The 27,992-nt window shown below is 42.6% G+C and overlaps 1 protein-coding gene across 1 annotated transcript in view; it reads right to left on the bottom strand.

The window, feature by feature from the left end:
- The window catches only part of LOC104367161 (vascular endothelial growth factor receptor kdr-like), a 141,907-nt gene that overhangs the window by 50,943 nt on the left and 62,972 nt on the right, over positions 1 to 27,992 (bottom strand). Inside the window, exons 6-11 of the mRNA XM_032983403.2 lie at positions 26,877 to 27,013; positions 25,197 to 25,356; positions 24,480 to 24,597; positions 22,447 to 22,622; positions 10,837 to 10,987; positions 7,998 to 8,103 (exon numbers count right to left, since the gene is read on the bottom strand). Coding sequence (XP_032839294.1) covers positions 7,998 to 8,103; positions 10,837 to 10,987; positions 22,447 to 22,622; positions 24,480 to 24,597; positions 25,197 to 25,356; positions 26,877 to 27,013 — 848 coding nt within the window. The remainder of the gene's footprint in view (positions 1 to 7,997; positions 8,104 to 10,836; positions 10,988 to 22,446; positions 22,623 to 24,479; positions 24,598 to 25,196; positions 25,357 to 26,876; positions 27,014 to 27,992) is intronic.

Here is a 27,992-nt window from a genome sequence, read left to right as displayed (position 1 = left end):
TCCAGAGAGTGCTTTGAAGTGTACAAAAGCATCTCTGGACTTTCTTTTTAATATCCTAAACTAAACTCACGCAAGACATTCCTTTACTCCTCATAAAGCTGCACCATGAATGTGTCTATAGCTGTGTGGGATGTATTTCCAGAGAGTTATTTAAGATTTTCTGAGCTTTGGCACTTTAAATCCTGTAGGGAAATGAGTTTCAAAGGTTTTGATCCCATGTGCATTTTACATTCTAATGGGGAACATTTTCAACAAAATAACAGGTAAGTGGAAAAGTATCTACTTTTCATGGGCACCAAACACAGAAATTACCCAAGAAGAGGGACAAACCGAATTCAGGGGTGAAAACAGGAGACCAACAAACCCAGCTCCCTCTGGTGTCCACCAAAGAAAGAGCTGTGCAGTTCTGACTTATTTATGATGTGAAAATAGCTCTAACTTGGATATAAAATCACCCGGAGAAGCAGTCTGCTCCTCCTCCTTTTCCTATTCCTGAAGCAATGGCCCGATGCCACCGGTTATTAACAAGCACACGTTCTGAGCACTACCCCTGACTTTAAGCAGCAGACATTGCCTTTTGAATTACTGCTGAATCAGGACCAAGATCTGTCATCTCATGATTACTGAATCTTAGTATTTTATATTTGGGAATAGAAAAAGCCAATATAAATGCACATGCTGAGGACAGAAGGGGATAAATTTGGACGGCTATTTAAGAGCTATTAGTCTTGCTAAGTGACAGCTCTAGATGGGAAGTCAAGGATAATACTGTAGAATCAGTTAAAATCGTAAAGGGGAATGTACTTACCCCTTCTGGAGTATGTCCGGAGTGTTAGGGGGGACACTGTGACTCTTCTAAAAACTGAAGCAATGCCTCAAGCTGCATTTGGTGGCCCAGAGGTAAATGCACATGCATGCTCTACATGAACACACACAGATGCTAGCGTCTCTAACTGCATAACTCAAGAAAAATCTGACATGGTAGTGGGGAAAAAAAAAAAGGAGCAAGTACCTATATCGCGACCTCATTTTAGCTAATCTCAATTGTGTCTAGATGTGAAGGTGAAAAAGGTGTTAAAATGGTGGTGGGAAACAATCTGGGGACAAATTCTTGGGAAAAATTTACTGAGGAAAAGAGAGAAAGTAATTTTTTTGTTTGAATGCTCAAAATCACTGTTATGAACTTGGAAACCAGTTTGCTACACACCTGAGCACAAGAGAGAGCGCACTTTACTGTCTTATCTTAGAACTAGCACCTCCAAAGTCCTCCAACATGTGACTTTTAAAGCAGCAGCATCCAGCAGAGAAATATATGTGATTTCAGAGCTGGAAATGAAGGATTTTGAGTAATTTTCTTGTCATAAGATGAATCCCTTGAAATCATTATGCACCAGCTTTTCAGTCTAGGTGTATGCTCCCAGGTAAATCCCTGAGATTGGGAGTCCAATTATCTGTCCAGCATCTTAAATAAAGATCTCAGTTGCCAAAGCAACCTAATATTGGTTTAGTCCTCAACAGAATGATGCTTTGGAACACCAACATGCTATACCAAAGGGCATCCAAGCATCCAAATCCTCCTTCCCTTTATATGACCACATAGGTTTGTCTTTTACCAAAAGAAACCTGAAAGAAACATTTAGGAAGTCAGCAGTGGTATCTGCTTTTTGAAGTATCTGTAGATCAAGGATGTTTCCTTGAAATCAATCAAGGAGCTTCCATTGAAAAGTAATTCCTATCAACCCAGATGTGAAGCCCCATAGCGTTCATGTGTTGGCAGTTGTTTATCACCTGTTACTGTAGGCAACCCAAGTTGAACAAACTTGAAAATTTGAAATTTGTCTGTACTTGGTCATAGTGGCAGGTAGGGATAAGGATTTTGTTCTTCTGAATGCCAGCCCTATACTTTTCAATGCAACTATTTCAATGAAAGTCTGCAAAAAAAAAATCGTTGAATGGAAAGTGGTTTGAACTTGATCAACCAAACATAGGAATCTTTACCCACCATTAACAGTGAAAGCTGTTAGCAGACTTCTCTCTCTGTCAGTGGAGTGGCACACTCCCAACATTTGGGGACCTTTAGTATAGAGTGGAAAAAATTCTGAGGGGATAATCTACTTTGTGTGCTTCGTTCGTGCACCTGGCAAAGTATTTTCCATTCCTGGAATCAGAGCCAGGGTAGAAAAGTCTGAGACATGTTGGCATTTGCTGCATCTAGACTCATGACTGTAGCTGTGTGGGACCACTGGTGATCTCCTATGCAACCTCTTACTCAAAGCAGGGCTCACATCAAAGCTGTTTCTCATGCCTTTTGCTCAGAAAACTCTGCTCCCGGACAGAGCACAGCACTTTCTGTGAAGCCTAAATAGTGATGCTGATGTGAAATCTGCAGTTGCCTCGAAACATTGTCTCTCTTCAACAAAATTACTATTCATGAACTCTTTACAGCCTGGAAGTTTGCACTTTTTAGTTTGCCTTCCACTGGATGTCCTAATCAAGAGCAGTTCAGACTAAATGACACGTTAACCCTTGACAATGTACTCCAGCTACAAGTGGGAGCACAAGCTATGTGGCTGTTCAGTCCTTAGCTTCTGTGCAGACTCTTCTGGAACCAATGGTAATTAATAACAAATTATTGGCATTTAATGTCTAGACATCTTCCTAGTGGGAGCTGGACTGAGATCCTGTGAGTTCACTGCATACCAAACACCAAACATCCTTTGGACCAGCTTTGATTGCCTGTGTTGAATTTGGAAGTAAGGGGCTCCATTTCCTATTGCTTAACCTAAAGGCCACCCACTACTGCGAGCCCAAAGAAGGGATTATTAGCTAATAAATAATTACTATAAAAGAATAAACTAAGTTTAAAACTCAATAAGAAAAGAAATGAGATGACTGATCTCTGAAGAACAGCTATGACAAGTAAATAGACATTACTGCTGGGAAAACTCATAATGGAATAGTTCAATCAAGTCCGTATGTCTTGCACTGTAATGTTCCTGAACTGATAAAACCAAGCTATTTTAGAAGCAGCCAAATAACATTCCATAGCCATATACTATGAGTGTTTTGAGACATCTTGTAGTAAGGACAGAGCAGCAAGACCTTTTTTTAAGCTGGAGCCAGCATGAATTAATATATCTTGTTATTCCTTGCTTTCTCTTTCCTTTGTCTAATCCTTCCCTCCAACAGCTTTAGTTAACAATTCTTCTCTCTTTCACTTCGTTAGCTCTATGTGGGCGAGGATGAGGAGTAGAAAAAGTGGGTGGAAAACTTCTCAGCTGTCTAAATCTGGCAGAGCTGGGGTGGAGGTGGCTAGAGGGAGATGAAATTATAGGAACTTCACCAGAGACCCCGCAAGAAAATATTCAGCTAGCTCCCAATCCATCTACCTGAATGGCACAGAATCACACTTATTTTTATAGCCTAACCATTCTAATCCATGATTTTCGTTCATTCATTCAAAACATGTTAAAGGATGGACTGAGGACAAGTGATAAAAGTCTCTGAGTTAACTGAGAACTTCTAGGGTTTGCTCTCATCTCTGGCAGTGGGCGTTCCTCTCCCTGTGAAATGAGAACAATCATTCCTTCCTCACAGAGTGTGGCAGAGCTGATGGTAGCACCCTGGGATCAGCAAAGGTGCTGGACAGGGCAGGAAACTGGGGAAAGCCAGAGGTTTGAGGCACCTCTGGAGGAACTAGTATACATTTCTAGTATGTATGGACCGATCACTCGCTGGCCCTAGGGCAGGTGCTGGCTAGTCACGAGCAATTACCACCCTCATGCTTCTTCCTCGCACCCAGTGATTTCAGCTAATGAAATTAAAAGGGCAGGGAAGACAGAGAGTGATTTCTTATGTCCCTGCTGCTAGCCAGGCTCTCTCAAGAAGACCTGCCAAGGACAGTGTAGTGTTCCACGAGCTCCTGTGCTTGGGTAGTGCCTGAAACATCGGGGCTTGTCTCCCAGAGAGTGGATGCTTTGTTCAAAAACCCAGCCGCTTGGCTGTTCACCTTCTCCTGCCAGAGGCTAAGGTGACGAGGCTTGTGGGAGCCCACTGAAACGGGCACCCACACAGGGTGACAGATTTAAACAGCTCTACTGAGTTGCTCACATGCTTTTGTCCAAACGCATCCTCCTACTAATGTAGTCTTTTTGTTCTTGCAAGAGGTTTAAACCTGGCATTTGGGGGTCAGTTTTCTTGAGTGGTTATGAATTTCACCAGCAAAAGGGATGTACAAGTTTCATTGCAGAAACATCCATGTGGCCAGGCCACTCTCTTACATACACATGAAAGGGAGAAAAGAGGTGAAAATAAACCCCCAATGAGGACTGAATTATGTATGGAACTTGCTATTCTTTTCTGCTATGTCCTGTTGTCCCAAGCTCATACCAGTATGTTCAGTTTGCTAACAGGAAAGAAAATAAAATAGCAACCTAGCTCCTTGCAACTTCGAGAGGAAATTCAGGCAATTCATGCAATCATGGGTGTTTCACCTCGTGTTAAAAAGCAGTCTTCAGAGGCAGCTACAAAGTAGTTTAAATCACAAAGTGAAAAGTTCAATACAGATTCAAAACCACTGGGAAAATTAAACTAGCATGATGCAATTGCCGCAACCACTATTTGACCAAAACTTCACTGAAGTACATCATGTTAACGATAACCACGTGTTTTTTTTAGGAATGAGACTCAACCTTTAGAATACAGGAGGGGGTGAAATTCACTCTTCTATCTGTGGAAAAATAATGGACTAATCATTACGACAAAGATGACAAGAGACCTCAGTTTTACACGCCACTTTTGTCAAATAGATGTCTAAAGATCTTAATGTAATCAAAGATCACATCAAGCATCAGAGGTCTGCTGCAAAACCCTTGCTTGCTGCCCTGCAAGCTAGCTAGCTTTTGAGCAAGATTCTGGATCTGGTAATTTCTAGGGTTTTGTTCTCACATTCTTAGCAGCTTTTAAAAGTTAATGCAGTTTTTCATGTGTCGTGGAACCAGCATGTATTGCTATGGTTCTTCCAGGGTAAACTCTAGGGATGTTGAGAAATCTTAGAGACTAGGTAAATTCCACCTTCTGCTCTGAGACTCCAGCTATCATTGGACAGGCTCAAATCACACAGGAAAAATAACCAATCTCAGCTAATCCCAGCTTCATAACACAGGTAATAAAAGCCACGCTCAGTCAGACTCCAACATCTTTATTATTTCATCTGGCTAGTCAATGCAGATGAATTACTTGCTAGGACATGGTGGGAATGGATTGGGCTGTTTCCTGTCTATTCCATTTCTGGTGGGAATAATGACTGATAAAAACCAATGAAAATTCTGAAGGCTATGAGTTTTCATCAGTGTCTTTTTTTGAATTATATTCTATTATCTAAAGACTCCACTTAACACAGATAGCCTTGGACTTCAGAAAGGGGGAGGGAGAGGAATTGTCTGCTAATGTAAGAAGGGAGACAAAGTGCTGAAACCTGAGATTCATAAAAACTAGTTTCATTAATTTGAATAAATCTTAATCAGGACATAAAAATTACTAGCAAACACCTCAGAATGTGTTTTCAACCAGTGTATCAGCAGGAGATGAAAATAATGAATATACTATAAATTGTAAAATTATGTAACTTGTAAAGAAGTATCTTTATGAAACTTCAATAATGAAATATGTAAAATCTTAAGTCAGAGGGTTGTGGGCTGAGCTTTTGAACATGTGTAAACAACAAATGCTTCAGGATGCCTGGAGTCTATAGAGAGAGCAGAGGCGGCTGCGCAGGGCAGAGCGAGGAGCAGCCTTGGGGCTCTTTGTGGTACTCAAGGTGTGAGCAGCAGCAAAGCTCTTCGGGAACAAGAGGAGTCCTGAGGACTGGGTGGGGTCCTTGGACTGAGGTTCCCTTAGGGTCCTCATTTCCACAAAGCATCTCCCCAGGTGTGCCTCCCTTCTAGCACAACGGTGTCCACCATGTTCTACAGGCAGGAAACTCAGGCACATGGTGCTTTCAAGACTGACTGTGGGTGGGTGTTCTGATGTCCTCTGTGGGCACGGAGCACTGTTTCTCCTCTGATTGCTGTACCTGGAAATCACTGCACCTTTTCTTTCTGGGGAAACTAGGGGATAGGGGAAAGCTGAGAGGTCCCTCATCATGCACCAACATAGACTGAGGATGTGTTTGCAGTGCCCCGCTGGATCCAGGAGCTCTGTGGCACTCCTAAACCACCTCACTCAGAGGCTGCAGCTAAATCCCATCTTAAGTGCACTAGCAGACTAAAATTTCACCCAGCTGCATATTTGCCTCAGCAAAGTTAGTAAAAGAAGAAATGGGAGTGGTGTACATATACATAAAACAAACAAAAAAAATTTCTAATTTTGTGTTGCTGAGGTGTCTCACTATCCCAGCACGAGGGACAATTCAGCAACCAACAGATATTTTTTGAGTTACAGCAGTTGTGAAACCCTTCACTTTAATATGGGGACTAACATAACTTTAAGACCGATCGTCAGATGTAAACTAGGCTCTTGGACACCAGATCATATATTTAGACAGACTGTATATATGGAGAGAACCAGTAGCCAAGAGAGCTGCAAAACTCTCGTCAGACCATGCAGCAACTAGAAAGTCTGAGAAAAGGAAGAAACTTTGTAGGTACATGTCACCAACCTCCATTTTTTACAAGTAGTTAGCACTTTGTAGGAAGTTGCTTTTACCTAAGATCTAAAATTCTTAGAGAATACATTAAAAGAGCTTAAAGGGTCACCTAAATAAATCCAATTTATAAATATCTTCCAGCAAGGGGAAAACTCAGGAATGAAATGTGAACACTGATTTTCTCCTTTCCAGACCAACCTCCATGTTTTCAGAGCTCTGTTTTAGATTATGTTTAGAGCTGGAAAGTCTCCATGAGAAAGAGCAGATGGCGACGGCACTGATCCTGCCAGATGCTGATTTAGTCTGGACCCAATCCAGAAGAGCACTTTAGCTCTGTGCTTAACTTTAAGCATGGGAGTAGCCCAAGAATTATCATATGCTTAAAGGTGTACCAGGATACGAACTGCAGCATTCAGCACCTTGCAGGATTAGGCACTAAACTATCTGGACCATCCACCTCAAAACCTGTAGCTGCAAAACCACTCCTAAAGCCCCAAACCTTTATGAGTCCAATAGGGGTAAAACAACTGTCTGAGCCAAAGCACAGCATCTTCTGCAAGGCATTGCCAGAAGTCTGTGAATCTACAGCAGAGCAGCTGCAGCAATTTCCCAAGGATTAGCACGGATGTGTGTAAACAGCATCGCTCAGTATCATCACAGGTACCCGGGAGGCATCAAACAGATAATTCACGGCTGGGACCTTTGCAGTTCACGCAGGAAGTGTGCTCCCGGTGCTGCTTGGAAGGGGAAGCAAGCAGGGAAGTGTAGAAGGAAGGAGGTCTTCCCACCTTCATTGGCTCAGTAACACGATTGGCAGCCCAAATGGGTAAAGAGATGTTGAAAACTCCAGCCAAAACAGGCAGGGACTGCAGGCACTTACACACTGAAAATCAGGCCAGCTATCTCTGGCCACCGTAGGCCTTTTAAATGACACAGCTGTTTAACTCCTGCTACTGGGAGAGTAGGCAGGGTTGGGCAGTACAAAGTGCTCTCTAAGTGCTAAGCACTTTAATGAACTTAGAGTCCTTATCAGTTGTGTGCGCTTCACAGGACCCCTCTCGCACTGAACCAGTCTTACATTTTCTCAAGACTGAGGGAGACAGACAGGTTTTTGACCCAAAAGTCTTTGGAGAGTTTTAAACAGGGTATGTGACATCATTGCCAGAATCCCAGCATTTATAAACAGCAGAGATCTGAAAATGATCCCAGAGCTGTGGAATTTAAAGCATGCTAACAACCCGCGGCAGCTTGGGAACCGCGAGGAGAGAGCTCCGTGTGAGCGCAGCGTCCCCTCCGTAAAACCCACTGCTATTCCATGACATCATTGCTCAGATTTTCGTCGGACACATACCTTTTTTTTATCCCCATGCTTCATGGTTATGTTTTCAATGCTTCGGATCTTGTTGCCTATGAACGTGTTCTCCTGAACCACGATTTTTTCCCCATCAGGGTTGCATCTGGAGGTAGAAAAGCAAAGGTGGTGTTCAAGAACCTGACTCTGCAGATAACCCAGGGAGGCATTATTAAAGAGAGAGAATGTCATTCTTAGACAATAGTCTTAGGTCTTAAAAGCTCCTAAAAACTATTGCTGCTGGACATTGTTACCTTTTTCTGAAACTATGGTATTTCTTCACCACAATGTTTCAAAATTATTTAGGAAGCACCTTGACAGAGGTAGACAAAGATCAGTGTATGACTGGCAAGGAAACCCCCCAAACTTTCTGAAGATTGAAAACATAAAATACCGGACAACTAATTAAATCATGTGAGTTTAATCTGACTAATATGAGTTATACTCCAACTCAATGCAGTTGTGGCTTTGTAAGTGCTCCTTTAGCACTTGCAGTGGATTTCAAAATTCAAAATGTTAGTCGTTCAAAACTGTGGGGAGGTGCATGTGTCTGTCTGTCCGCTCAGCTTTCCAACATGAAGTGTGGGCTGAGGGAGTAGAATGGATAAATACTGGGATAACAGTAGCAGAAGGCTCCTTTAATATGGCATATTCCCCAGAAGATAACCATATCTGTTGGTTATCGATCTTCATTTTTGAATTACGGGCAAAGAGCAGCGTGTGTAGCACATAACGCAGAAAGTTGTATCTGCACCATCCAAGGCAAAAGGCTTTTTTATCTTCTTTAACTACAGTCCTTGGAATAAATGAGCGGAGACCCGGGCTGTCTCATGCTTAGGAATGCAAAGGCTTTAGCAAGACTGGAGCTCCAGGCATCCTGGCTGAGGGCACAGGAAAGCGTCCGTGTTGCCTCCTCTGCCTCAGCACCGTGCTTCCCATGGCCCATCCCAGCAGCCCCTGAGCCCACCGTAGCAGATTAGGATTATAGGAGGTAAAATGAATACGGACTTCTATAGGTGGTGACTAAGTGTCAATGCTGCAGAAAACTAATCCATAAACCAGCCGTGCCCTTGCCAAACCCTCACAAGATGCATAGGTAACACCCTGGGTCAAGGGAGGGTTTATAGCTCTCAAAAGAGCCTAATTAGAAGATGTCTTGAGTGTCTTCCTGCAAGGCACAATTCTGTCTTGAGGATGAAGGGAAAAAAATCAAAGGAAGCAAATCACATCACAGCTATAAGGAACAATGATAGTGTTTTGGGATTCAAAGTGCACTAGTGAGGAGGGGGGAGAGAAAGAGAGAGAGAGAGGAAGTGAGACAACAGAAGGAAATGGGGTCTGTGTCATTTCCCACAGGAATCCTCCTACAGCTTCTGCTGGAAAAAGATAAGGCTGCCCCGGAGGCCAGAAGAGGTAGACGCCACTCTGCAATTGTATTTAATTTGATAAGATCAGAGAGTCAGAGAGCTGGAACAAGGGTTATACGAGGTCTTTTGCCACCAGGTCACTGGTTCGAATCTGGCTTAATTCGGCGTTCATGACCCAGTCTCTCTCCCTAGACAGAAAGGTCTGGAAAAGATTTCAGGTCATCTCTGTGGCTTTCCTACAGAATGCATAACCTGTTTCCTTATGGAGTTTCCATTCTGCTCTTGTTGAACAGCGTCTTAGGTGCCTTCTGCTGACCCGCTATGCCAACAGCCCTACCTAAGCCTACAAATCTCAGCCGTTTTATTCCTGCAGGAGCAGTGTAACTACCTAAATGAGGCAATGGGCTACTTCCCTTGTGGAGGGACACAAGGTCACTTTTTAGACCCATCCTGAGACTAGATTATCCAACAGCACTGCAACTGCTGCATCGGAGAACCTGGGAAAGGAGCTTCTCTCTGTGATTTTTCCCTGTTTCATGGCTTGCCATGCATATTTGGAAAAACATTGGAATGGTGAGGAAATAATGAACTGTCCAGTAATTTTCTCTCTTGCTTCCTAGGCATGCCTTAATTTTTCTATGGATGGAAAACCTGCCTTCAGCAGTCAGAAATGTTATACATGGCTCCCGTATCTCCCCTGGGGCTACCAGGGGAAGTATTCAGACCTCAGCCAAGACCTCTTTCTCTAGATCACTGTGCTCATATAATGGCAGGAGCAAAGAAATTGTCTACTTGTATAAGGTGAATCTCAAAAGGCATCTTATGTTTTAAGTTGCTTCGTTCCTTCCTGACAGTTCTGACCCAGTGACTTGCTTCTGTGTCTTCACACCTGAGGCTGCCTCCAGACTTTAGCAAAGAAGGGCCCTCAGTAAGGCATGGAGGCTTGGCTACCTTTTCCAGCTTCTGGAACACAGATGCTGCCACAGGAGCCCAGGCTCAGTGTGCACTAGAGAAGACAGCCCTTAGGAAGTGGCATAAATTCCATATGGCAACTAAATGAAGCCAAGCCTTTAGCAGGTTTCCCTGACAATAGCTCTTACAGGGAAAAAAAAAGTGTGTTACCTCTACACAGAAAGCAACTACCTGTTTTTTCTTTGTCAACTATGTAGGCTGCACCCAAGAGGTGTAAGAAAAGACCTTGGTAAGTCAGAGGGACATTGCTGGTCAAGTTAAAGAAAATTCAAGCCTGATGTTTAGTCGCTTTAAACTTACTTGACACAATTTTGCTTGTAACTCCAAAAAGATCATACACAACTAGATGTCTTCTGGGTTCATAACCCTTGAGATCTTTAGGTGGGGAATCACTGCTTGTGATTCTTAACCAGGATAAATAAGATGTACTGGAAAGAAAAACTGACTTGAAACTACCAAACTATTTAACAGCATATTCATCTGTAGGAATGTCCACTTACAGTGTGCCTGTGGGGCTGCAGGGCTGCCACTTCCACTCAATCTTCGGGTCAGGATTCCCGCTTGCAGTGCACTGAATTTTGTGTTTGCTTCTTAATTCCACCCGCACGATCTTATCAAAATCAGTTTCCTTTTCATAGATTTTGGGTCTCTCTGAAGAAAGAAAAACAACAAAATAAATGCAAATGAGCAAATGGTCATGGTGCTGTTTCTGCCAAAGGTTTTGAAACTTTTCGCTGTGATCGCTAAGTGATGATTTAGTGAGGCTACTGAAGTGGTAAGGAAATTACCAGCAGCACTGAAAGCATACATTTGCAGAAACACTGGGTATTAGTTATGGTGTTTCAGAAAATACATTGAACTGCTACCATGTTCATCCTAATTGCTTTCAAATGTTGTCGTGGGCCTGCTATACTTTCTGGGAACTTTATGCCATGAAACGTCTATTGGTCAGGGACTGCAGGATCGGGCTGTTAGTCTATGTACTGTGGGCAAAATAGCATTTGACGTCTGATGTCACCTCCTGAGAGGAACCTTATCAAACAGCTGCTGCTCTGCAATATTGTTACCATTGTGCAGGTTCTCCCCAGGGTTTTGGGAAAAAAAAAAAAAAGTCTTTTCGATCTGAAAACTTTGTTTTCCTTTTCTGTTTATGTGTAACATGCACTGGATGAAGGGGCGAAGAAAGCAAGGAAGAAGTGGTGGGGAGAAAACACTTGCAGAGTAATGCCAAGAAATTCTCACCAACAGCAAAACCATTAAAAATGCCGCTGCGTTATTCACATCTGGAGGGGTTGCAAGATCACACCCTTGGACTGGAAATCTCAAGAACAAACTTCTGTGTGACACTTTCAGGGCTGCTTGTTGCCAGCAGGAAAGAAATGCTTTGTCCCATCTACTTCCAGCTCCCACGGGAAGATGTGAAAATGAGAAATAATGCTAAAAAATCCCCAAAGTGAACTGAACTTTTCCTAACCTCGGAGAGAGTAGGTTTGAGTTTGGGGTGAAAGCACAGGCTCTTCCCTTATGCAGACAGCTCTGCCCATCCCTAGCCATATCTCTTTGTCTGCTTCTCATAACAGGAAATCAAACAGATTTATTGGTCGGGGTCCCTCTGTGGAACACCTCTGTGCAGCCAAGTGTGGCTGCTTTACACTGAGGGCTTTTGACAAGTTGGGAAGTGAATGTAGATTAGATTTCTATTTTTTGGGTTAACTTATTTTTTCTGCTGTCAAGGAGGCCCCAGATATGTAAATATGAGCTACTGCCCACCTCATCAATCTTGAGCCCTTTCCTTCTTTTTTTTTAAGTAGCTTTTTTTCTCTTCTAGCCCTCTACTCTTACAAGAGGACTGACCAGGCTGATCCCGTGCCTTGGTGGGATCCTCACTTTCCATTTCTCATGGCTGCCAGGTCAGACTCTGAAAGATCTTCTGACCTCATCACTGCCTGAAAATACATCAGCACTTCCTTCTCCACCCCATGAAAGGAGTATTGACTGTGGTTGGTTCAGCCCTATCCTGGCTCCCATGCCATGGTGAGACATTAGCTGCTTTAAAGAACCTTCACTAGGTCCTGATTAACATTTCACTTGAAAAACCCAAATGACAGCTTTTGCTCTAGTATTCCCTTTTGCTTTTCTGATCCCCCCTTGGTTGAGTCTTGTTTCCCCATCTGCCTGCAGATGATGTTCTATCAGGCTCCAAAAATCCACTCCACACTCCTTTGTCCCTTCTGACAGGGAGAGGGATTGTCTTCTCGCGAAGAAGATGAAGAAAGGAACAGATGAGAGAGCACTTCAGACTGTGGTTAGGGTCTCTCAAACTCACATCCTCATCTGTAACGTGGACGCAGGGTTTCCTGCACCACATCACCCTGGGTTATGGAATGTATCACTGATCAAGTGCTTTGAGATTTGTGAGCAATTCACAGGACAAACTGTTGGGACTAATGTTGAATTTCCTTGTAACTGGCATCTCATTTCCCATCAGTAAATTATTTCTGATCATAAAAATAATTTTGTAAAACTCCCGGGAGAGAGAAGCACATTTTTCATTATCTTGGACATTTTTCTTTTCAGTCTCAAATCCTGTGTTTGACATGCCTGGACTGACCTCAAAAGCATGATTTTCACTTGGAGAAAGAGACTCTCAGTTCAGTGTGAAAGGTTACTCAAATGTTATGTGAAAGGTTACTCAAGTGTAATGTTTTCTGGGCTGTAAGAACAAAGTTTTACACACTTGGAGAGGGAGACAGTATGTTTGTGTGGGTTTGTGTGTGTGAAAGAATATAGGGGGACAAGGTTTGATTACAGTCTTTTAACATTAGATTTTTCTATACTCTTGGTGAAATGAACACATCGACTGTCATTTAAATTCTCCTTCTAAAAAAGAAATGGTAATTTTAACTTGATCTAATTCAAATAAGAACATACATGACTGATGAATGGATTCTTAATTCCACAATTACTTTACTGCATGGCATTATTAAATATTACTTGAAACCTAAAATGAGTCAAAATGATTCATCAATTGAAATAATTATTATTTATGAACCTTAAGCAATTATTTTCTTAAAACTCGAGGGGCTGACTAAAAACTGCCTTCCCATAATTTCTTTCACAGTGCCTTATAGCATAGTCAGTGTGGAGTTGTAGCTAATTATGGGCACGACACTCAGAAATGGAAGCAATTTTAATAAGTGTCTCTCTTTTTTTTCCCCTGCAAAGGTTGTAATGATGGTAGGTGTCATTCTGCACATGACTCTGAACTGCAGCACTCCCGCAGTGCGGGCAAGGCCCTTCCACCATTTCGAACACTCTGCCGTTGTGCTTGTGAGGGTGGCCCAGCACACTGCAGCTTGTGGTGTGGAATTTGAGGTACTCATATGGGGGATATTTCTTGGGCCAAAAACTTTCTGAACGTCTGCACGCCGTCATGGCTGTTTTACCCCTTACTGTGTCCTCTGAAGGCAACTGAAGCTTCTCCATTCACTTCACTGGCTACTGGGTCAAATACTATTTACAGAAGTTGCTCCCTCATCATCAGGGATGGAAACAACTGGCTTCTGTGGTGGGTACTGGCTTTTCAGATTTGCTCTGACTCTATCTAGATAGTTGGCTCGGTGGGCTGGCAGTCTCACCTGTGAAAAGGCTCTCTGCATCAGTGTGAAGAGGAGTTTTTAGTCTAACACCAGTAATTATCTAAGGTACACCTAATAGTGTATTTCTCAGATAACTCTCTCCTTTCCCCAAACAGTGTTTTGCGTTGTCTTTCCTGTTTGCTTACTAAGCAGCATGGTGGATTATGCACAAACTCTTATTTCTCTTCGCCCATTTTCAGTGTGAGGTAAAGCTTAGGGTACGAATCCATTTGTAAGCACTGCCAAAATCGAAGTATATTTCTGATTGCACCTTAAATTATGCATCTAAAGTGTGGCTTTCATCAACACACGTACATTTGCATGAGTATTTCTGGTTTTTAAGTATGCAAAAAAAAAAAAAAAAAAGCTGTTAGGAATGGAGAGCTTAAGCAGGCATTGGACCAATGGCAGCACAAAAGTTGAGTAAACGAGCAAGCTGCCTCTGCACAGACCCTGCAGTGCACCCTGCCTCCTCCAGCAAGTGCAGAGCAGAGTACTCCTTTCTCCCCGAAGCTCTCCAGCTGTGCCGAGCGCCTGACCCACAGCACCCACTGCTATCCTAACCTTGGGCTCACTGACCACCTTCCTGTAGAGCCTTGCTCCCTGCCAGCAGTCCCGCCGGCTACAGCAGTGCTGAACTGCAAGAGGAGATCTTTCAATACACTTCATTCCTGACCTGAAGTATCCCTCGCTATCCCACTTCTTGCTTCCCACTCCCTTTACTTACTTCACTTGCTCCCTGCTTACTTTCAGCCTCTGCCTCCCATCCCTTGGTCATTGCCCTCCCCAGGCTGAGTTTTCTCAAGCAGAAGCCAAACAAACCTTAAAAGCTTTCTCGTCTCTGGCTGCATTTGGAATGCACAATGTTGGGAGAGCTTTAAATGTATCAAAATAAATGGGTTTTCATCCTCTCTGGCTTATAGTGTGATTGTATCCCCAACTTGCTTTGCAGAGGTGCAGTTGCTGGTGTGAGAGCTGACCTGAATAACTAAAGACTTTGCTGCTGCTGCACTGTGAAATGCAATCAGCATTATGTAAATCTCACCTTATTTTCAAGCGTTCTCTTTCGTTTGTGGCATTAGGAGCAAATAATATGTACAAGGATTAGGACATTAACCTGCTGGAATTACCCCTTCTACAAGGGACTCTTCTACCTCTAAATTCATTGCAGATGTTATTATAGGGTTGTGCACTTGTCACCCAAAGGAGCATCCAAATATAGAGGACAGCACATAGAAAGTTTCCCTGCCTTTTTTAGAGAATCATTGCCTTTACTTTCAGTGCCCTCTGACTGAACTGCTGTTTGCGTACCTTCCCCACTACCCTTTCAACTGGGTTTCAGAAAATCTTTTCACATTAAGTACATCATCAAACATACAGTGGTCCAGTGAAGCATTTAGTCTCAACCTCATGTACTTTACCAGACATGAGGCTTCATTAAAAATACTGATAGAGTGGCAACTTGTTTTCTATTTGTCACTTCTGTTTCCCAAATGCAAAAATAATTTGCACTTTAGAGTCTTCCATCTGATGTTTGTATAGTACTTAGTGGAAATATAAGCTCTGCAAGTCGAGCTAGGTGAATATTCTGTAAAGTAGGTAGAAAACTCAGTAATGCAAGTTTGGACTGGTCAGACAGTATGGGGAAAAGAGGATGAAGTTTCCCCCAGTGTAAAAACACTTTGTTTTCAACTTACAAGTGATCTCAGTGGTTTGGTTTTGTTTGTTTGTTTTAGTTTTGTTTTTTTTTTTTTTTTTTTCTCTTTTCTTTTTTTGTTAAAAGGAAAGAAAGAAAAAAATGAGCTAAATGACCTGAAAACAAAACTTTTGTTTCAGGCTGAACAGAACATTGTTTGACCCCAGCTGATTTTGTCTGGGTGGGTTTCTTTGTTTCGTTCTGTTTGCTTTTTTGTTTTATTTTCCGCAGCACTACACACAAGGCTGCAGTGAAATGGGTGCACAGCATTGTCCCCACGGTACTTCTGAGGAAGCAGATGCCAAGATGAAACAAGTGGCCAAAATCTCTCTGTGAATCAATACCACGGCCAGGAATAGAATTAGGGTCACCGATTATCGGTCGCCTGCCTAATCTCCAGCACATACTCCCTGCTGCTCCACTGTAACTCACTGTTATGGGCTGGGAATACCAGCAGGGTGGAAGCAAATGGAAGAGAAACCATGCAGTTGGGTACTGTATGAACAGATATTAAGAAAAATGACAGGGCACTTGACCTACCCTACAGGGAATTTTGTTGTTAAAATGACAGTGCAGCTTGGTTTTGTTTTTTTTCTGACCTTGCATGGTCACTTTTGAATGTATCTATCTTCTTCTAGCGGGAAGAAAGCTGTCTTTTCCAGTCCTGTACCACCTTTCCCAGATCTGTCATTCAACCCCAATGTAGCCAAGCTTTGGAGGGGACAAAAAAGGTCTCCCCTTGTCTGTCTCTTCCCATTTTATCTTTTGTGGCTAAACAGAGTTCAAAAGCAAATGTGTGGTGATGAACTGCTTCATTTTTAGCGGAGCAGGCAGTTTTCTAGGATCTTTGTCTCTGCCCCCTTTGCCTGCTTTTCAAAAGAGAAAAACAACCGTTAAAATACCTGTAGGCTTGGCTGAAAGACGGCATGGAAACCACATGCTGCCACTTTTCGACTTCCCCCCACCACGCTGGTTTTTAGGGGCTGTCAGAGAGAGATTGCTGCTGCAAAGACGTGAGTTGAATTCTTCAGATTTTTTCTGGCAAACTCCAACGGGCCCCCACCTTCGTCTTCCTAAAATTGCTTTGGCTACTTCCAACAAAATGAAAATAGCTCATCTGACTTTTTCATTAGGGGCTCTCCTGGGAGCACACAGAGGCTGAGTGGAGGCTGGACTGCAGAGCTGCAAGTGTGCAGGGTTTGCTGTCAGTGAGAAAATTCTTCATAATTTGCTAATAATTAGTGCCGGGAAGGCCCACTGCAGTCTGTTTGTGCTACTACATTTTTTCTTTTCTTTCACATATCTCCCAGAAAAAGTCCATTGTTTCTCTCCTGCCCGTGTCTGATAAATGAGACTTGAAAGATAGACTGGAGCATTGTATCTCTTTGCCCTTGCTCTTCTCAGCTGAGCGTCCTGCCCACCCAAAGCACTGCCCCAGCCATCACTGCCGGTACCTGGGAGGAAAGCAAAGCGATGGCCTTGGGGAGGAACACCTTGGAACAGCAGTTGGATGGAGACAGGCTGTGCTTGATTTGGGGGGTTCTAGTTTGCTCGGCTGGCCCAGGAGGTGGAAAATTAGATTTGCAATTTTGACTTTTCCTGAATGGCTCATCCTTCAAGGGGCTGCACGGGAGATGGAGATGATACACAAAGGAAAACCAGTCCTGGCAGGATACCGAAGCACGCAGGCAGGGTGAAGGGAGATCATTTTATGCAGCCCCGTTTCTCGTTTCTAGCATCTGGCTCAGTCCTTTGACCTAAACATCAGTTAGGTTGCAGTAATAATCCAAAGAAATCAATGTTTCTCACAGTGCAACGGTGTCCAACTTAGAGATTTCAGTGGCCCTTCCATGCACAGCAGACCGTGGGAGTCTCCGCTCTGTCTTCAGGTGGCTTTAATTGAGCTCTTTTTCTCTGAACTAGCATAGCCCAAATCTATGAACCTCATCCTAAAGGCTCATTTCCCTCTTCAGACTCTTTCTGGGTCTGGTTGAGGTGACGGGGTATTGTTCACATGGATCACCGCGTATTTATTAACTTTTATAGAGATCACTGGGGACTCCTTTGATGTCAACTCATCCCCTGCGAGCCAAAGCAGGTCAGGCACAGAACTCCTTTTGCCTTTGATTTTAAACCAAATATGAAGAGCTGGCCTGACTACAGAGTAGGGCAACATATGCATCGTTAAGTGCTCTGGAGCTAATTCTCCCTAATAACAAATCGAGGTATAGCCAGTCACCTCGCTGACATAACAAGGAGCACATGGCAATGTACACGTGAGTTCTCCGGGCACCCGTTTTATTCCAGTCCTTGTCCAGGAGAGAGGGAATTCATGAGGAGCCTGTGAATTACTACTGCTTATGGTACAGGCTATTTCTAGCACTTAATCCTGCATTTCTTATAGATACAACACAAGAGCTTGGGGGATCAAGGACTCTACGAGGGAGTGTAATTTCAATTGACTAGAGCAGCTGGAACCCAAAGCAATATTTGTTGGAAGAGCCTTGAGGGAGCACAGGAGAGAAACTTTGGGATAAAGAAGAAAAGCAAAGTGGTGAAGGTGATTATTCAGCCCATTTTTGAATTAACTTATGCTTCAGTACAATCTTCACTCACAACATGGTGGTCAGAGCGTGCTGACTGCTCCATAAGGGCTCAGCAAGAACCCTGATACATGACTTGTACAAGGGTGAGAATGAAATGCAGCCTGCTTGCCCATAAATAGATTTGAGGGGGTTTGTTTATGTTTTGTTCTGAAACTGCTTTGTACTCCAGCCTGGAATAACTCGTTTCTCCCACATTTCTCCTTCTTGGCTGGCTCAGATGTGCAGCCACCAGCTGTTTGCTAGGATTGTTCCTTCTCCTTGCTCCCTCCCCTCCAAATTCTTCAGGACATTATTTTCTTGAAGCTTTTCTCAATAAGAATTTAATCAAACAAAACAAAAACACAGCAACCCGCCGCTTTTTGGACAGTGTTTGATGTGTAAATATGTAAAGAAGGAGTGTTTTGAAAATGCAGTCAGCTCCCTCCTGGGGACTTGAGTCCTACAATGAGCCAAGGTGACTCCACAAGGGAGATATGTGCTCCTGCAAGATTAAATTCCAGCTGCAGTGGGAGCACGGGTGACCAGAGGCAGAGCTAAGCCACTTCTTAAAGAGACATTTTTTGAATAGCAGCATGATTCTCCTCCAGACCAGGCAGCATGCTCCTTCCTGCATATTGTCAACTGGGTCCTCGCCTCGGGCCGGCATTGCTATCAGTTCCCACCCTGCTGCTCTGCAACTATTTGCCCGTTTCTCTCCTTCTTACTTCTGTGGAGCCGAGACTATTGATATCTCTGCACTCCACAGATACTCATCAGTTTTACGGCCATATCAAGCTTTCGGAGAAAATAGCTCTTAATATTTTACTAATTACCATGGAGTGAAATACCTTCCACATGCAGTGTACACTTTATGTCAGAACTACTGTGATTGCTACCAATTCAGTACGGGGGAGGTGACCCCAAGGAAAGCCTGCAGCAGGTCTTCCAGCAGGTCAGGCAATGCACTGCATATAAGCTCCTGCCCTGCAGGGCTCAAGCAGATGGGTTCTTATCCTGTTCTCATCCTGCTTAAAGAGTTCTATTCAGCAGCCATTATTACTGAATACAATAAACTGCAAAAATTAATATAGTGTAATTTGATGAATGAGTCCTGCTGCCATTTATACTTCCTTTGTGAACAACAATTCACAACACCGTTAACTTTAAAATTCCTCCACACCTAGTTCAAATTCACAGTTGAGGGGTTTGTCACAGCATGCTGACTGCCAGTTTTACTATCTGTGATGCTCAGGAACATTAGCAATGTATTATTTTGAAGACACTCACAGGAGAGGGGGCTGTATGCTTACTTATTTCTTCAATGCAGTGTCCCCTTGCAGCAAAAGTAAACATATTCAAATCACATTTGTCTTCTCATTCAAAAGTCTATTTAAATAATTTTCCATCTTCTATTTAATAGTATAGATCAGAACTCACTCACTTTCACAGATGGGGCTCTGAAATTTAGAAGACTGGCCCTGGCTTTTGGGGAGCAATGCTGTTACTCAGAAAGAAATGTTACTGCTCTGTAATAGGGAGCTGGTGCATGGTTATGTACTCAGCATGAGGCTTATCGGGTGCTGAATTGCTGCAGGGTCCACATCTTAGACATGATACAAATCTGATGCTCCTACCACTGTGTTCGCTTGCAAGCCCAAGAGGATTTTTCCATCAAGTCTGCTAATTCCTGTGTTCAAATTCCAGCTTCAGTAATTGCAGATTGCCTATGGTTCTAAGCAGAGACATTAATCACCCCTTCCAGCTCAGAGGTGGTTGTGTTTCAGTGGTGGGCAAGGTAATCCCTTCATAAAATGGCTAGAAAGTGTGTTTTGCTTTCTTTCTCCGTGTGTAAGTGTCTACTGAAACTCCAAGCAATTTAATCTATTCAGGTGCGATACCAGGGTATCAGTCGTGATGACTGGAGATAAAGTGTCAAGTTATTTGTTGGGGAATTAAGGGAATGATTCCAATCTGCTTCAGTTTGGAGCTTCGGAATTTTTTGGGGAAGTAAAGCAAATGATGCCCAGATCTGAAAATGCAGTCCCTTTACTCTAACTGAAAGCACAAGAAAAAAGGCAGTTTGATGCTGTTGGATAAATTTCAAGAGCAAAATTTGCCTTTTTTAGTCTCTACCCACATACATCATCATGATGACCCTCTCCCTGGGCTGAGTGCTTCACATACTGCATGTCAAGTTAGTGGTGCAGAGAAGAGCCTGGCAAAGCTGAGATTTCCTAGGTGCTTTGTGCAAGTCCTGTCCACAGTCAAGGCAAATATCTTCATTGTTTGCAGCCTTTAGCTTAAAGCCAGTGGCAGGCTCTGGCAGATATTTTCCTTTGCCTGCTCTCGTTTCTGGCATGACTTTCTTTTTCCAGAAAACGCACGCTTGCTGTTCATTTTTCCTGTGCTTCACCATGCTACACCTTCTCCAGTCAGTAACATTCCTGCAGCTGCTGGACTTTGCAGACTCTTGAGAAATGTTGGGTTTGCAATTAAATAATTATTTGTGATTGAAGTCTTTGTTGGGCCAATCTCTCAGAAAGGCTAACAATGAGCACCATGCTAGGCATGCACTGTGTGAGAGACGGAATACCACATACTTGTACATACAGTAAAGATGAAAGGCTTCTACTGCAGTTAAGAGCATGGGATGGTTTAATCCTGAAATAGCATCTTGCTGATACAAACAAGGTCTGTTTGTTTTTTATATGCCTATTTGGGGAATGGCTGCTCTTCAAGTAAACATTCTCTTTTGCATGCAAACACCGATATTTACCTTGACAAGATAGTTTATTATCATTCTTAATTTTCTCTTCCTTTGAATGTTTCTGTTCTCTTAACAAGACGGCACAACCATTGTATGGATAAACAATCTAGAGTGAACAAATTACTGCAGCTTAACACATTCCTTCTCATCAGCTGAGCTGCAGTACCTGACCATAAGCACGTTCTTAGCTCTCTCCACTCCTAAATCACACATTAGTTTATGTATCATTTAAGGCAGTTTAAGCTACAGTAGCTTATTTAGCATTTTTAATAGGCCAAATGTGCCTAAGTGACAAGTTCTCTGTTTGCTAGCCATTATTCCTTTCTGAAAGGTGAAAGGTGAAATGAGAAAAACACAAATGCTGGAAGTTACATGGCGCAACAGTACATAAGCATACAAAACAGGACAACAGAATATTTTCAGGTGTAAAGAGGGTAAGGGGAAAAGAATTCACCACAGAAAAGAAAGCAAACCTATCTCAATAACTTTATCTCACTGCCTGAGTGAACCTTGGGAAATACAAAGGGAAGCAGAACTAAGTTTTGCTGAACTCCTACTCGGCGTCATGATTCAATTGCTGTTGCCAAATTCAATGGATTAAAAGAGGCAGTGGATGTGCAAAGAGACAACGTGGCTCTGTCTTCCATTATCCCACCAAGGGAGATTAATAAATGTGATTCCAATATCTATTTTCCCTCTATGTCAAGTGAACCTGCTCCAGTGCACACCACCATTTACTTCAGTTTTCTCCAGATTCCCCTGAAAATGAACCTGTCTCTCAAGTGCTCCCAGCAGATAAATGACAATACATAAAATACAGACTGAGAAAGTCTTTTGTAGCAGGATGATGGAGAGACACAAAAGACAGGGTAGCTTATCTAGTTCCTTCCGTCAGCCCTATTGGGACTTTTCCTGTCCCACAGATGTTCTCCAGTGCTTTGCCCCAGCTAGGTTTTAATCTCAAGGGATAAAACTTCCATCACTTCTCTTGGGAAACTGTGCCCCTAGCTCTAAGACCTCACTACTAGATGTGCTCCCAAACTGCTATTAAAATTTACATCACGTTAAGTTTGTTCACTTTCAAGCCATTTCTGCTTCCCTCTGCGGAGACACTGTCTCAACACAAAGGCGCTGCAGACTGTTTCTGAGATGCAACATCTCAGTGAGAAGGGACTTTAGATGACCTAGTTTCAGACTAAGTCCTCATACCAGCTCTCCATCTGTTGCTTCAATTTAACATGTGGTGAAATGAGGTGAACCTTCAGTGGTTCCTAAGTAAGGTGGTAATCTATGCACAGCGCTGTATCAGCTCATATCAGCTAAACATGGGGAAATGTCACCCATTCGTCCTGACTCGTAAAGTGGGGTCACACAAAGAATGAGAAAGAGCCCAGTAGAAGTCATTAGAAACATCAAGTCCTTACCTCTCACTACCAGCTGCATGGTGAGGTTCTTGTACAGGCCATATTCTGCATTGCTCAAGACGATGGTATAGTTTCCAGCATGCTTTGGTCTCACATCTCTTATGCCCAGTCTGTACTTCATTGGATCCGGGTCATAGCAGGTGTGGTTATCCTTGATCAGTTTGCCGTCTTTGTACCTGTTTTGAAAGTACCATCAAAGCTTATCATGTGCATGCATGCATGTTAGCTCTCAGAAAACCAAACTGTTACCCAAATTAGGGTGGGTAAAGACTCATCCTTCGGAAACAGCAAGGGAAACACAGATCTATAATCACTGCTTGAATTGGACATCTATTCCTTTCATCCTTCCACACTAAAACTGAGTAGCATCTGCAGTGCTTGAGATGTCAACAAACAGGAAAAATACATTTTAATGAATCTGAATGAACAGTGCCTCTCGCATGCTCAACTCCAATCAGAAATGTACATCTAGATGCCCCCAGATTATGCTGGATGTGCACAATACTAAGTGCAAGAAGTCGTGGGTTAGTCAAAATTTATGTCATCAGTTTTAAAACAAGATATTAATTAAACACAATTGTCTTTCAGTACTTATATATGACCCTGTACTCTTTCTGAAAAAGCTAAAGTCTGTGACCTGGGGAATTTGCAGTCAATAGGAAGGTCAGTGAAGAATTCACAGTCTGGAATCCTCACTAGCTGAGAGTAGGATAGCAGAGTCTGCATGAGCAGCCTCCTCCTCACTGCTACTCCAATATGCAGATTTGGGTTATGATTATGAAATAGGCCAGACTTCACCACACACAGAGCTTTAGGCTAGGTGGAAGGAGAAGCTGGGTCATGCGTCCTACTGCCTGAGAATGCTGGAAACCTCCTTTACAGTCGTTTAAACAACTGTACTGAGAGACCTCCAACATCAACAGCTGTAGCTTCGAACAGGCAGGGCTGCAGCTCTGGTGGTCCCAGGCAGCTACCAAGCAGCTCCACACTGAGCCCCGAGAACAAAGCCTTGGCAGAGAAAAGGGGGACGGTCCCCACTTCAACTCACAAAAACATTTCCATCTCCTAAATAACAGCAACAATTAAAAATACCTCTTGGCAGCACTGATTTCACTGATTTGACCGAATATTAGACCATTTCATGTTATTTCACTGTGGAGAAAATGCAGCAAGCCCGTTCCTGACCAACACCTTTCGCTGACTGCCAGCCCCCCCTGCGTGGCACTCAGCTGGCCAAGGAAAAGCGCATTGTGCAGGTGCCAGCTCACCCAAGCCACCTTCTCTGCCAGGACAGGCAAACCCACGGCTGCTGTTGCACAGGATTTCATAGAGTTAAGGATGTATAAAGTGTTGGATGGGGTTGTTAAAAACCCCCTGTAGAATGTAGCATAGAAAAAATAGCAAGAGAGAGGACAAGCGATGAAAGAGTAAAGAGAGAAGTGGACATCTCCAGGAGTTGCTGACATGTTGCTCCTTCTAGTAAGCTGATCCATTACAGCTCCAGTGGAGCTTTTAGTTTGCTTGGGAGGATTCACTGCTTTATCTATAAGGATCTGTTGCTGGTGGTACATCATTGGAGAAAATTATTGAAAAGTTATGAAGAGAAACAATTTCTCATGTCGAGAATGTGTCCTGCAGACTTCTATTTTGCACTTCCTCCTTGCAGACTGACCACCACTAACGGTAGTAAACTGGCAAGTCTTCCCCAATAGCTTTCTACTTAAATATTCCAAACCGTTCTGTGTCCAGGGTAAATGGAACCCCCATTTTTTCCTGCAGGACCTTTTCTGCATGACTAGGAGAGAAAAATAGCATGGGAAAGATGTATGGCTTGCCCAGCTTCACGGAGCGCATGTCAGCACAGAAAGGATTCACATCTCCTTAGCTGAACTGTGAGAGCAGAGCTCTGAGCATTCCCAGCTCCCATCTTTTTTTTTTTATCTGTGTGGTAAGGAATGGTGAAAACCTATTCTAGGCAGGAGCCCAAAAGAAGGGCACATATGCCTGATTTTGCTCAAGGTGATGGTACTCACCAAGTGACGCTTGGACGAGGAAAGGCGTCCACCTTCGCAGCTAGTTTCAGTGACTTGTGTCCTGATATAATCTCATAGTAAGACCCTTTCTTATGCGAAACCTTAATGAAAGGTTTGTCTGGAAAGAGAAATGAACAGGAAGATAAGTAATGGCAGATCTGCCACAGTACGGTGCCCACATCTTTGAATTGCATTGTGTTTGCCCTGGATTTTCTACAATATCGATCTGCAGAAGCTGCAGACAACCAAATGGAATGACAAGCTGTTCCCACAGTTGCCCTGCAAAGCTCAGCCACCGCCAGGAAGGTCTATCTCCAAATGAAGGACTTTATATTGAAAGCAGAGGATATGCATCTGCGTTGCCCCTGGAGCAGTGTGTGAAAATGCCTGGGGTATCTCTCGTCCATGTGAATGCCAGATTTTCCAGGCTAACAGCAACACTTAGCGCCAGCTTTTTCAAAACAGTTCAGCTCCCAGTTGATCCATGTCCTCCGACATGTCTTAGCCTCGAACTCTCTAAAGTTTCTTTGAAAACATAGTGCTGGGTGCTGACTCTCTCATAGATTGATTAGAGGTCGTAGATGATTAATGGTTGTTTTAACTACTTGACATTCTTCCTAATGCCATCTGCATATCAACAGATGTAATAATGTGGCATTATCCTTTAAGCTTAACAATCTTGTTTATTGGGTATTCTGGTTTAGCTACAGAACTCACCATACACTGTAACTGTGACATTGGCCTCCAGCCTTGTTACGTTGAATGTTTTGCATACATACAGGCCTCCGTCCTGCATGGTGACATTTTCAATTTTCAGGCTACTGCCAACTTTATACACCGTGTCACTCTGGTCTATTGTTCTTTTAGGATAAGGGTGCTGGAAATCAGAAAAAAAAGGGGTCAAAAAGCAGCATAAACTGGATTATTTTGTTCATCCTTTCAAAGTCTGCCAGTAAAGAAACGCAGTGATTCATATCAAAATTATCATATCTCCCTGTCACTGAAATAAATAATATAAAAGACAAATCAGCAGGAAAAGCTCTTGTGTGAGGTTTCATTATCAAGTCTAATAAGAGAGAGAAGCAGAGTGGAACTGTGGTGCTTCTCTACTGAAATCTGGGCAGGCAGGTAAATCAGGGGATGCATCACAGATCAGCCCTTCTCAGGGACCAAATCCCAGGGATCTCAGTGCAAAACTGCTGTCGGCATCTGTAGGATCAGAGTTGTGCTTTGGGTTTTGGTTTGGTTTTTTTTTTTGTTGTTGTTGTTGGTCACAGTCAATGTTTTTCTGTCTTGAAAAACTCTTACTTTCTAAAAGAAATATATTATCATAGAAATATAATATATTATGATAGCCAAGTGCCAATGCAAATTCCTGAGGAGTTTTAGAAAGTATTATTGCTTCTGATAGGATTTTTGATTCCAGAGATTTGGCCAAGACATTTTGCATTTATGATGTTAGAAATCTAAGGAGGGTTCATAGAAAAACAGCTGTCTTCCATCATATGGGGTTCAAGAAACAAAATTCTGTAACACCATATTGCTTGCACTTCTATAAATTCTGTGTTATATTTTCCGTAGTTTCTTCACCAAAACAAAATCAGATGTTCTTTCTTTAAGGAATCAAAATAAGTAAAAAATAACCAATTTTTATGAATCACATTTTACACTTTTCCAAGAGGCATAGATGCTTCTTTGAAATGTATATTTTGCTGAATTAAAAAGAAAAAAAAGCAATCATTTTAATTCTGAGCATCAAATAGAACCATGAGTAGTATCTCAAATAAATGAACTGATTTGGAAAATACCCCTTCTTCCCTCCGTTTTTCCTGAGAACTGAAAAGTTTTTGTACATCAAAGAAAATGCTCAGTCTCTTACATGTTTCTACTTCAAATCTGGCATTTCTGTATTACATTCCACAGAAAGCTCAAGAACCTACACTCAGAATTTAAATTTTATTCTTTGGTGGGGATTTCAGCAGATACAATTGGCTTTTGTTTCACTTTTTCCTACTTAACAAATGCCAAGCTGGATGAGCAGGTTGACAAATTGCAACCTTCATGGCTGCCTTTGAGACTTGCCACTGTGAGCCAGGATCAGCAACCAGGCCAGAAGAAATGAGACAGCTATTCTTCCCAACAAGAAACATACTGTCCTGGCTTTTCTTACAAACATACATTTAGCCTGAGATTTGCAGTTTAATTTGCAGGTTCAGGATGGTCAGATAAGTTTTAGGTTCATCCAAACTAAAAATATGATCAATCGTAGGCTTACAAATGGTTGGCTGTATTTCAGAGTAAGTTGTAGTTAGGGTTTACTCAGTCCTGTGAACAGATCTTTCTTTTGGGTAGGGGGAGGCTGCATGAAAGCAGAATACTGAATTTGCATCAACTCACTCTCCCATTAGGGCATGTCCATATGAGCTCAATGCGCCCGTTGATGAAGGTTTCTGCTCTGCATTCCAAATAGAGAGTTTCTCCAACCAGCAGTTTTTTGGGAGTTGCCTTCAGAGACAGGTTCTGTGCTCTGACCTCTGAAATGAAAAAAAAGCGAAGGTATAACCACGCAGCACTCTTTACATCAGTGACATTTAGGCTGGAATCCACCTCTCCAATATCCGCTTCTTTCACCCTTTCCAAAACAAACGCCTCACCTTCTTCTGTCATTTCTATGGAAATTGTTGGAAATTCCCACACAATGGAAACATTAGGTCAGTTGTATAAATGCCCAAACATCAGCTGATCAATCTAACTGATTGCATGTCGACACAGTAATTTATGAATTGCTTTTTTTGCATTTGACGTGTTTGGCTCCAGCCCTCGCTCATCAGCTCCACAGCCATTCTCAGAAAAACTTTTCAAAAGTGACTCATCCTCTTGTGTGCCTCAACATTTGCATATCTTCAAGAGGATTCGTTTCTGTAAAACATGAAACATGTTTCTCCTGCCCTCTGATGACCAGCTACTTTTCTTTTCTGAATGGGATCCCCAAATCCTGGTCTTATATATTTATTGATGCCTTAAAACTCAGAAAGAAGCCTGCATCACGTTTATGGTGCCCCATGCCAAACACACATCTGACCACTGTACAGAAACACATCATAGAGTAGGGTATTGCCTTCGTCTTTTGGGCCAGAGAGGGATGACCTAATGGGTTTTTCAGCCTCGCGTTCATGATTCAGTAAAAAATAATTACACCAACATTGAAGAAAAAGAGAGAGAGATTTACAGGACTTTTATTTGGCTGCCATACAAATTTACAACCCTGTTGTTTAAAGCTGAGTGCTAATTGTATAGAAGGATGCCATGATCTAATGGGAATGAAGTCACAATAAACTCTCCTCTGTCAAAAATATATGAGGAGACAAAGAACATACACTGAAAACAAAGGAAAAATAAAATCTAATTGGCTTCATATAAATCCCCAGCACTCAAAAATGTAATGTTTAGTTGCTTCAAATTCAGATTTTAATTCTGAGCTGAAGCTCAACTGTAAATACAAGGGAAAGAGTA

This window comes from Tyto alba, unplaced genomic scaffold (genome assembly GCF_018691265.1).
Source record: "Tyto alba isolate M040663 unplaced genomic scaffold, T.alba_DEE_v4.0 Super-Scaffold_5, whole genome shotgun sequence".
Taxonomy (NCBI): domain Eukaryota; kingdom Metazoa; phylum Chordata; class Aves; order Strigiformes; family Tytonidae; genus Tyto; species Tyto alba.
This window is presented reverse-complemented; position numbering and strand designations above follow the sequence as displayed.